This window comes from Octopus bimaculoides, chromosome 3 (genome assembly GCF_046866305.1).
Source record: "Octopus bimaculoides isolate indiv1 chromosome 3, ASM4686630v1, whole genome shotgun sequence".
In the NCBI taxonomy this organism is placed as follows: domain Eukaryota; kingdom Metazoa; phylum Mollusca; class Cephalopoda; order Octopoda; family Octopodidae; genus Octopus; species Octopus bimaculoides.
The window spans coordinates 45,331,809-45,344,273 of NC_142930.1; the positions used below are offsets into that span (position 1 = coordinate 45,331,809).

At 35.7% G+C, this 12,465-nt stretch overlaps 1 protein-coding gene across 1 annotated transcript in view; it reads right to left on the minus strand.

Moving 5' to 3' along the window:
- LOC106881710 (uncharacterized) overlaps positions 1-12,465 on the minus strand; it is a 35,871-nt gene extending 23,406 nt beyond the window's left edge. Inside the window, exons 1-2 of the mRNA XM_014932183.3 lie at positions 12,336-12,465; positions 3,811-4,068 (exon numbers count right to left, since the gene is read on the minus strand). Coding sequence (XP_014787669.1) covers positions 3,811-4,044 — 234 coding nt within the window. The 5' untranslated portion in view covers positions 4,045-4,068; positions 12,336-12,465. The remainder of the gene's footprint in view (positions 1-3,810; positions 4,069-12,335) is intronic.

Here is a 12,465-nt window from a genome sequence, read left to right on the forward strand (position 1 = left end):
GACAAATGGCATCTTTAAGTTGTTCAATAGATCGAGGGCGATTAATGTATACCTTTGACTTGAGGTATCCCCAGAGGAAAAAATCGCAAGGATTTAAATCAGGTGATCGGGCGGGCCAACTGATGTCACCACGCAATGAGATTAAATGACCAGGAAACATCTCCCTCAAAATTCCCATCAGACGCTGAGAAGTGTGGGCTGTTGCCCCATCCTGTTGAAACCAAACATTTTCCGTATCGTGGAGCATATTCAATTTGGGTCTGAGAAAATTCTCTAGCATCTCACAATATCGACCAGAGTTCACAGTCACTGTAACGCCTTCGACAGTGTGTGGACAATGATGGCTCCCATTTGACTGATTTAATTTTTAAAACCAAATGAAACAAAATGGCATTATATGTACTTTTCAAAAATAAATTATTTTTTTTTGTTTCTTTACTTTAAAAAAAATTTTTTTAATCTAAAAATGTGTCAGATCATTTTGCCGGACCCTATACAATAGAGAAAATTGCTGATCTCTGTTGTTTATGTACATTTTCTGTCTTTTTTGATAACATTCTTTTTTTTTTTACCAACCATAATTGACTGTATTCTATCATACCACCAGCACTAAAGAGTCTGTTTGCGACAGAACTAAAGAGGCCCCACTTTCTTGTATCAGTTCTTATTCAAAGTTACTATCATGTTATACATATTGACTGTACTCTTGTTTATGGAGACCACATTTCCATTTGTTCCTTTTCTTTGGCGAGGCTTATGCAGCTCTGTGCCCTTCTTCTCAGTGACTGGGTGCACTTTATTGTGTCACTAGCACTAGAGAAGTTATTATTATTTTATTGACCCCAAAAGAATAAAAGGCAAAGTCATCCTTGATGGAATTTGAACTTAGGATGTGAAGGCAGATGAAATGCTGCTAAACGTTTTGCCTAGTGTGCTAACAATTCTGCCAGTTATTACCTTTCACTCAATTCTATAAATTGATTTAAAATTCTATTTATATGTTGGTTTTGACAATTTGGTGCACTTGTAAAGTGATTTTAGCCAAGCAGATAATACTTATTTTTTGTGATAATTTTCTTGTTTCAGTATATCACTACTTACACATCTATTTTTTTAAATACTATTTTGCATTGATTATCCATCTGAATTCTTAGAGATGGTTCCTCAATACTGATAGAATCTGATATCAGACTGTTAACCTAGTTTCAACAGTCTAAAACCGTTTTTCTAATCGATAAAATTACTGAAAAAGAGTCGTTGTTGTCGTTTAATGTCCGCTTTCCATGCTAGCATGGGTTGGACGATTTGACTGAGGACTGGTGGACCAGGAGGCAACACCAGACTCCAATCTGATTTGGCAGAGTTTCTACAGCTGGATGCCCTTCCTAACGCCAACCACTCAGAGAGTGTAGTGGGTGCTTCATGTTATAAATTAAATTAATGTATGATATGTTGTAATGGAGTTATGATATTTCATAGCGGAATTGTCATTGAAATGACAGCTCAAGTTTTTCCTTCACTTCCTCATTTTTGCACAAAGAATAAGAGTAACACAATGTTATATTCTCTAGTTCTCACAGCAAATAAAAAAGTTTATTCTTCTGAACTTGATTGATTTGCCAGATTCTGAAGAGTCCAAGAAGCCATTTCAATATTATTAAGTAACATGAAGGTAACAAACTGACAGAATCATTAGCATGCTGACATTTCTTCTGATGAGTTTAAATTCTGCTGAGGTCAACTTTGCCTTTCATCCTTTTGAAGTTGATAAAATAAATGTCACTGGGATCGATGTAATTGACTTAACCCCCCCCCCCCCCAACAAATGCTGGCCTTGTGCCAAAATTTGAAACCAATATCATTAACATTAGGGAATGTAAAGATGTTTATATTCTATCAAAAAAATTTTAATTTTAGGAATAAAAAAGTACAACTATTAATGCTTTATAATAATTCCTTGTTACTTAAGTTGAATTTAGTTAAAATTTCAATGAGATTAGTGTAACAATTTAATTATAAAATGCTTTCATTATTGTATATTTTTGTTCTTTAAATTATTATTATTATTGAATACTTTTCTTTAAATACATAGAAATATAGATGAACATATATAATTATTATCACATGTATTTGAGTATTATTTTACAAACCAGTCAGAATTTTGTCAAAGCAGCAAATTCTCATGCACCCATACAATGTATTGAATCTTTTTGATTTCATGCAAATGAAAATTGAAGCAGATCTAATGGTATAACAGAAGCATTTTATAGTTATTTGAAAGAATTTGAGTGGAGACACATAAAAACAGAGGTGGTTGAGTATTTGATAACATTATTATTGCTATTTGTAAGCAAAACGTTTTTCAATAGTGTATTTATATCATTGATTAGCTATTTAGAAATTAAAAATATAGTTTTTATTTATTTATTTTTTATAACATAAAACTTATTTTAATATCCATTGATTTGGCTGGTTTCTGTATCGGTTAATTTCTACCATATTCATTGCTACAAAGCTGTCATAAACACTCAACACTTTAACATATATGTTCAAAGAAGTAAGTTTTGGGTTTGTGTACTACAGTATTTTTGGTGGATGAATGTACATATTTAAGGCTAAATTAAGAGACCAAAAGGTTGCCAAAAGATCCATCTCTGATGGATCCATCTGGGATCCTTCAGTGTAAATCCATGATTTATGGTCCTCAAGCATAAACCTTATGTTACCAAGTTCCCAAAACCCATTTCTATCATAGTATTTCATTAAGATTTTAGCTTTGATAAGCTAAAAAGAAAGAGGTTTTTAATTATTTAATAACTGATGATAAGTTTGGATGGTAGACATAATTTATCTCAGATTAATGGCACCTGTACCCAGCCTTCCTGGCACGTGCAAAGACATTCGAGCGAGATCGTTGCCAGTGCCGCTGGACTGGCTCCTGTGCAGGTGGCACATAAAATACACCATTTTGAGCATGGCCGTTGCCAGTACCGCCTGACTGGCCTTCGTGCCAGTGGCATGTAAAAGCACCCACTACACTCCCGGAGTGGTTGGTGTTAGGAAGGGCATCCAGCTGTAGAAACTCTGCCAAATCAGATTGGAACCTGGTGTAGCCACCTGGTTCACCAGTCCTCAGTCAAATTGTCCAACCCATGCTAGCATGGAAAGTGGACATTAAACGATGATGATGATAACACCATCAGCTGACTCCTAGGTTCTTTTAGCAGAGTTCTCTGACCAGACCTCTAGAGGATGACACTGATACTGTAGTAGTGTATCAAGATAACAACTTATGGTTTCTTCCTTTTATCAATATCCTCAGAAGTATTGAAAGCCAAGAAAAAGTCATGCTCATCCTCCTCTAAGCCATAACAAACAACTCAAACTCTAAAAACTTGGTTAAGGTACAGAGAGTATAGTTATATAACCAATTCATTGCTTAATAACATCCGTCAGTATTAGCTGTATAACTTATGTTAACAATGACTACTTAATGAACTTGTACTAACACCTAAATAACATGGCTGTGCACAAACAATTTTGTAAAGAGCTTGTCATTGAACTACATATCACTTTCTAGTGTGAGCTGACTATTAAACTCTCACCAAAATACTAAAATCAAGTTCCAAGCATTATTGAAATATGTTTGAGGAAAATTCTGATTCTTGTGTATGCATGTACAGATAAAAACATATACAAGGAAAGACAAGATAGTGTGAGATTTCCTTACATATGAATGAGATACTATCCAATTCTTGCTATACACATTCACACAATGTTAAAAGTAGTGAAAGATCCATAAAATTTAACCTTTTTCAGGAGAGAGTTTTCTTTGATGCAACTGTGTGTTGCCACTTTTATCCATGGGCATACTGCAGATTTAGTATCTGTACAACATTTGGTATATACTTTCAGAAATTTTTTCATAATAACATTATTAACTAATTTTTGTTGGGATTTGTTCCTTTCAGGTTTCTTCTGATCATTTATTCCAATTGATTTTTTTGAACTTATTGATTTCTTCTTTTTTACTTTGTAATTCATTTTATACTTCAAAATTTCCTGCAACTAGACAAACATAACATTGCATATGCATCATGTAATGATAACAATGATTTCTAGAATAAGTACAAAATCTCATATTTTGACAAAAAGCATAGTCATTAAATTAATTGTAGTACTTAGATGGTACTTTATCAAAGTTGACTGGCTGAATTTGAACTAAGAATGAAAAGGAAAATAAATACTGCAAGATATTTTGTCTAGTGCTCTCACAACTTTGCCAAGTTTTCTAAGAGAGAAGTTCACTGAATAAAACCATGTAACAATAACAAAAGAATTCCAGAGACACACTGATAAGGTTTAATTCAAGAGAAAGTATCCTAGTTGCCAAGCTAAGATTATTATTGCTAACAAGAATTTATTGCATGTTGTCAAGGAAAGGTAATAGGCAATAAACTCTTGGTACTTATGTTACAGCAATTAGTTTAACCTTTAATTGTTCATTTATGATGTAGGTGTAGAATTCATTTCCTGTTGGACAGACTGAAGCAAGCAAAATTATGGACATTGCTCCAAGGCACAATGTAAGAGCAGCTATTCTTTGTTACTGATCTTACAAAATTCTAGTAATGAAAATAATATTATTAATGAATAATAATAATAATGACAATGATGATAATATAATAATAATATGAAAGCCTCCCTACCAGAAATCACCAGAAACACATAATGAAGAAAAATACAAGTAACTGCAGAATATGTGGCGATGGGGAAGAAACAATAAATCATTTTGTCACTGGTTGCCCAATCTTAGCTGAGAAGGAATAAATCCACAGACATGACAGAATTGGTACCTATATATAAACTGGAAGCTATGCCAATACAATACAATGACAACAGAAAAAAGATGGTATTGGCACATCCCAAAAAAGATCTCAGAAAATGACAAAGCAACCATACTCTGGGATGTGCCAATACATACAAGTAGAAAAATAAAGGCTAATAGACTGGATATAGTTGTAGGTGACTACCAAGAAAAAAATGTCTTCTAATTGATGTATCAATACCAACAGATGACAATGTATCTCAATAAGAAACAGAGAAGCTCTCAAGATACAAAGATCTGGAAATAGAAGTAACCTGAATGTGGAGCCTAAAAACAGAAACAATCCCTATAATAATAGATGTATTAGGTATGATTAAAAAGCATTCAGACAAATACATAACCAAAACACCAGGGCCTACAAATGTATATAACATACAGAAAATAGCACTACTAGGTACTGTGCACATCCTATGTACAGCACTTTCAATACAGTGAAAATAAGAGCACCACAACAAACCACAACTCGTACCTAAAGCACATATAGCTGCACTCAGTAGTGCAGTGAAAGCACATGATAAAAATAAGACTACTGAATAATAATGATGATGATGATGATAAATGCCCTGATGCAGTACCAGGCAGTGACTCTCATGGCTTCTGATCTTAACTGATCGGAAGTGTTATCATGTACTACATTGTTTTGTCTTTGTATAAAAGATGGGCTACAGCAAATATTCTACTCAATACCACAGATTTGCTTGTCAGTTGCTTGACCTTAACCAGGTGAGCATGTCCCTGAGTGGCTGATGATATGTGCATCTCTGATCATGAGCAGAAGTAGTGGGGAAGCATCATAGCCATATTTTGAGAGGAATTCTTTGAGGTTTGAATAATTCACCTCTGGAAACATAGGTGTTTCATTCAACATCCTTAAACAAACCTTACACAGGGACCATTTGAGTGGGATGGGCTACTCGACATGAAGAAAATTCTAACTGGGGCACAACCTGCAAGGTCATGCACCGTTTACCTTGATATGAGATCACCATGTCATGCATATATGGTTGTGATTGCATGTACCTGGCGTACCCTTATCAGACAAATAATCATGATGTGTATTCTGGGCTTCGTTTATTTGTATCCCAGTGTCACTTTGTTGGCATGCACTGCTCTCCCACACAACAACAACAATAATAGTGGGAATCAGGTGTTAGAAGTGAAAACTAGGAATGGAATCTTCCAGTGGGGCAGTGGACAGTGTATCCCCAATGATATTTGTGCTGAGAATAGTCCTCTTGAGTGAAATACTGTAGAAGACAAAGTTGGGGTATTGTCTAGGAAGTGGTAAAAGAAATTTCAATTACCTGCTATTTGTGGTTGATTTGAACTTGTTTGCAAAATGTAAGGCAGAATTAGACAGTTTAGTCCATTCTGTGTGGATTTTTCAAATGATATCAAGATGGAGTTTGGTCTTTCAAAAAGTGCTATGATGGTGATGAGACAAGGAAAGTTTGTCAGAACAGAAGGTTTATGTGTGTCAAATGGTGAAATGATGAAGGCAATTGAAACCAAATCCTGATGAAAATGCCGAGGAATACTTGAGGCAGATGGAATTATGCATGATAATATGAAAGAAAAGATACAGAAAGAGTATCTGCAATGATTGAGAAATGTGTTGGATTCAAAGTTGAATACCAAAACATAATTTCAGCAATAAACACCTACCTGAAACACTCTGATGATTGGATGTTAAAACTTGTCTTAAAGCATGAAAACAAGAAAGCATCATACTCAGTAACAAAACAGGCAAAGGAATATATAATTGAACTTCAAATACAACAAATTCCAGAATTAGACGTACTGGAAACAAGCACAGAAAAAGCTAAGTGTATGAAAACCCGTGCTAAAACTGCTGCCTTAGATATTCTGACTGATAAATAGCAAGAAAAACCTCTCAATAGCAAATACTCAAAAGGAGCTAATAATGCTGATGTTGTCAAAGCCCTTACCCATCAATGGTTAGTGTCTTCTGGCTTAAAATCAGAATAAGAAGGGTTTATCATAGCAGCCCAAGATCAATGCCTATCTACAAGGAACTACCAGGCCAACATATTAAAGAATGGCAGTAGCCCAACATGTCATGTATGTAAACAACAAAATGAAACCTTTGATCATGTTTTCTCCATGGGCAGTCTTCTTGCACCTACAAAATATCTCAACAGGCATGATAGAGCAGCACAGTATATTCACTGGGTAATTTGCAAAAATCTGGGCCTGCCCCATGATAAAAACTGGTGGGAACACAAACCACCTCCAGTGCTTGAAAATGATCACATCTCACTCTTCTGGAACTTTACCATTCAAACTGACAGAAAAATAGATGCGAATAGGCCAAACACTATATTGAAAGACTTCAGACAAAAATCATGCCTCCTCGTTGATATGACTGTCCCAATCGACATAAATGCATCTGTCAAGACTTACCAAAAACTGAGCAAGAATAAAGATCTTGAAATAAAAATTGGCAAAATGTGGAACCTCAAGAATAAAACAATACCTGTTGTCATAGGTGCCATAGGAATGATAGCAAAAGGAGCTTATTCTTACCTAACTTAGATACCAGAAAACCCCAAAATGGCAGAAATTCAAAAGATAGTGCTCATGGGAACTGCCCATACCCTATGTAAAGTACTGTCTATGTAATCTCAAATTTTAAAACAAACTTATAATTTTCTTATGTTTTCTTAAATATTCTCTAGAACAATACTATGCACAAAACCAAATATATGACACCTAGTCATAACACCAACTTGAACTTCTAACTTGTTGTCTCTTAAGGTCTCTGCATGAGACTTGGAGTCAACTTGTACAAATACAAAGCAAAAGTCAAACATATAAGAATAGTTAAAAACTGCAAGAGAAGACTCACAAACCTGAGCATGGCATGGAGTGATTATCATAAAGCATATGATATGATACTACACTCTTGGATAACAAGAACCATGAAATGTATGCAGTAACAGAAAACATGAGCAGCCTTATACAGTTCTATATTTAAGAGATGAGGAATTAATTACATTTGATGGGCATATGGTGTAGTTGTTAAGAGCACGTTCGATTCTAGGCAGTGACCTGAATAATAATAATAATAATAATAATAATAATAATAATAATAATAATAATAATAATAATAATAACATCAAAAAATGCCTTAGGAATGAGAACCCAGGTTTGAAATTTCCCCAAGACACCTGATGAAGGCTGGAGAGTATATCAGCCAAAACATTGTGTTAACAACAGACAACATAAGGACAAATATCCGTCAAATGTAAATAATGTAAATAATGAGCAGCCTTATGTGGCACAATATGAAATGCTGGAGAACTGAATTGACAGCAGGGAGTCAGGTATTAGGAGAGATGAAAATCAAGAGAGGAATTATCCAGGGAGACAGTATATCCCCACTGATCTTTTTGTTCTGGGAAAGATCTTGAGTGAAATATTGCAGAAGACAAAATTGGGGTAAGATCTAGGAAGGGGTAAAGGAAAACTGTACCACTTGCTATTCATGGATGACTTGAAGTTGTTTGCAAAAAGTGAGGCAGAACTGGACAGCCTAGTCCAGTCTGTGCAGATTTTCTCGAATGATATCAAGATGAAGTTCAGACTCTCAAAATGTGCTATGATGGTGATGAGATGAGGAAAGATTGTCAGGACAGAAGGCATATGTATGCCAAGTGATGAAATGATGAAGGCAACTGAACCTGAATCCAAATATAAATATCTGGGAATACTTGAGGCAGATGGAACCAAACACAATGATATGAAAGAAAAGATAAAGAAAGAGTACCTGCAGTGAGTGAGAAAAATATTTGTTTCAAAGCTTATGCCACAAACAGCAATAAACTCAAGCACAGTCGCAATAGTTCAGTGTGGTACTGGAATTCTGAAGTGGACAGAGGAAGAGCTAAAGGAGTTGGACAGAAAGACAAGAAAGCTCCTAGCAATGCATGGAGTCCATCATCCACATGCAGACACTGATCACTTATACATGAAGAGAGCAAATAGATAAGTGTGGAAGACTGTATACATTTCAAGCTCAAAGGCTTACTGTGATACCTATCCAAAAGTAAGGAAACCTTGCTAGTATCAGTTAGGAATAAAGGAGTATCAAAAACAGATAAAGGGTAAAACAAAGCAAGAAATACAAAAAAGGACATGAAGAAGCATTACACAACGAAGGATTATACAATTAATTCCATGTAGCTACAAGTGAAGTTGCTGGAAAACATAAGTGGGATTGGCTGAAGAAAGGAATACTGAAAAAAGAGACTGAGAGCACTGCACTGGCAGTGCAAGACCAAGCTTTGGCCACAAATTGGAGGTTCAACCTTAGGAATGAGTAAGTGTCTCTACTGAGCCACATCTGTAATAAAGTGGATGAAATTATTACCCATATTATGAATGTCCTACACTTGCTCAAAACCATTTTAAGTGGTGACATGATGTGGTAGCAAAAGTGCTATGGTGGAAACTGTAAAAAATGGGGTTTAGAGAGAGGCAAGACATCTCACATGCATAAGTTGCTGTCTGACAGCATTTTTCCACATTCATCTATGTTTTAAATTATTTGCTAAAGAGAGCACTTATCTCTCCACCCTTACCTTCAGCTGTAAGGCTTCAACGCGATCAATTGAAGGGGGAAGGAATGGGAGGGTGTGTGAGGAGGTGGGAGGGGAGGAGGATGGAGTAGGGGTGGTGAGTGAAATTCGTAAATTTTTAAAAAATGTTTTCTTACCTCTGTCAATAAGGGCTTAACCTCAGAGGAAAGTGTCTGTCTTAAGTATTTTAACATAATCCATGAAATAGTTTTTTCCTATAGCAACTAGACTGAGAAAAAATGCCTGGCATCCCAGGTAAAAAGAGTATGGTGGGATGATCTCAACGGTCTTAGCAGAAAACCAGTTCCATCAAACACACAACATCTGTTTGACACATCTCCACAAATCACCAATACTTGGACACTGAACAAGCATAAATAGAATAGCTTTATGATTTTGTGTGCATCTCAGACAGCCCCATCTAACAGCATTTTTGTGTCTGTAGAGTTTATCTCTAAAGGACCAGTAGTACCCCTCAGTAGCTTTGATTGGTTAAGGATTTCTAGAAATTATCCATAGTAGCCCTGCTCCTGAAAGTCCTTCCAGTGTAGTGAGTACCTGACCGTATTCAAGACGTCAAGCACCCAGTCTTGGTCTCTCTTTGACCCAAGACTGTAGTTCTATCAAGAGACAATCTATGGAAAGACATGCCTTACAAATAGAAACCACACCTGCTTACCCAGGAAGCTCTATAGTGGTGCAGTCTCAGTATGTCTGAGCATTAACAGTCATGGCATACCAAGACCACCTTACAGAAGGTATTGGCAGCATAAAGATCACTTGATCAATAGAATGCATCATTTTCAAAGGTAAAAGAGCAAACATTCCAATCTGGTCAGCCAGAAATTGGAACAAATCACAATGATCAGGCAGTTAGTTATAATAGAAGCAATGAAGTTATTTACTACCACTGCTCAATTCTTTGGGAATAGTTTCCTGTTGACTCATTTCTGGATGCCATTGTTGCCATTATCATCACTACTACAATCTTATAATTCTACTTGTCACTCCGTTACTTAGCCCGTCTGTAAGGCTTCGACGTGATTAATTGAAGGGGAGGGGAGGAGTATGGAGTGGGGGATGGTGAGTGAAATATGTAAATTATTTTAAATGTTTTTTTTTTTAATCTTCGTTACTTAGCCCGTCTGTAATGCTTTCACACGACTAGTAGAAGGGAAAGGCGAAGAGCGAAAGAAAAAGGAGAGAGAAAAAGAGAGTAAGGCGCAAAGTGAGAGAGAAAGAGGGAGAGTGTTGTGTATTAAGTCTATAAAATTATGCATAAAGTATATATATATAAAGTGCATTAAGTAATCATCGTATTCCAATTTCCTTCACTTTTCAATGATTACCAGATGAGCAACTATCTTTGGATCTTGTTCAAAACAGGGGCACCAGTTTTCATTAATGTTTTATGTAGTGTTTTTGGTACCGAAAGACTTTCAAACTTCGTATACGTATCTATTTTGTGTTATAGAACAGAAAAAAAATTTGTATTCGGATTTATTTCATGTAAAAAATTGTCTTATTTCGATAATTTCAACCAATCACTGACAAGTATTCAGCTGTTTACAAGTTACTCCTTTGGCACTTTAAGCGGTGTAAAGCGTATTTAATCTCCATTACTTCTGACATTTTGCAGAGGCAACACACGTGTGTTCGTTTTCCCTAACCCTAATTGACTTGCTCCTTCCCTCAAAAATCATGCCTTGTGCCTATAATAGAAAGGTTTATTAGCTACTGCCAATATGCTTCAGCTATTTTTTGACAAGGAAATAATAATTTTATCACCGCCGAGATTCGTTTGTTTACGTAGTCAGCACTTAATTTTTACGGCTGAATGGACGTCAGTCATTGGTTGAAATTACAGAAATACGACAACTTTAACATGAAATAACTTGCGATGTACGTTTTTTGTTAAGAAGACTAAGAGAAAAAGATGTTTTATATGACACATTCTACCAGTGTCCCAAGTTTGAAAGTGTTTCGTTAAGAAAATACTGGTGCCCCCGTTTTGAACAAGATCCCTATCTTTTGATACAGACACAACACAGGTTACGCTTTCAGGTTTTTTGGATAAAGTTTTCAGAAATAACCCAATAGGTTTACCATTAATTGAAATATTCATGGGTTCCGCTAGTTACCATCATCTCTAACCCACCACCATTATCACCTGTAACTTACTTGCCTCCCTCAAAACTATCACCACCACCAGCACCATAATCATATTATTCACCACTATCAAGAGTGGACGGCGAAGTTTGCTTAAATTTTACGTGTAGGCGAGAAGGTAGACAAAAGTAGGATCGGTTGAGCGTCGGACAAAATATCACGCAGTAATTTGTTACGTTCCGACAAGTCCGTTAAAGTCGACTCTGTTTATTCGTTCTTCCAAATTCAATAAAATGAAATATTAGACAAATGCTGAGGCTGATGTAATCGAGTCCCCTTTCCCCCATATTTCTGGCCTTCTACCAATGTAAGAAATTATTATTATTCCTGAACATCTTAGCACAATAGATTAGCAGAAAGGTTATAGCGTTGGTAAAATGTTTTGCAATATTTCTTCCGACGCTTTATGTTCGGAGCTCAAATCCCCTGAGATCAATAGAATAAAAGTACCAGCAAAGTACTGAGGTCGACTGTATCAACTGACCCTCTCCCATGAAAACTGCTGGCCTTACGCTTAAATTAGAAACAATTATTATCGTTATCGAAAAGTAAACAATCGAATGTAAGCAATAAAAATATATATACTGGCTATTTAGAATATATTCTCTGTGAAAAAATTTATAAATACATCTTTTTGTTATCTAAAAATACGTGTCAGTAAATTGCAATTATAATACCTCAAGACCAGCTGAACGTCTAGTATTGTTGAAATCCTTGTTTTAACCAGTTGACGCTATTTCATAACCATGACAACATACTAAAAGAGCGATTTAAAGGGAGGTAAGTTACAAATATAGTATGAGATGT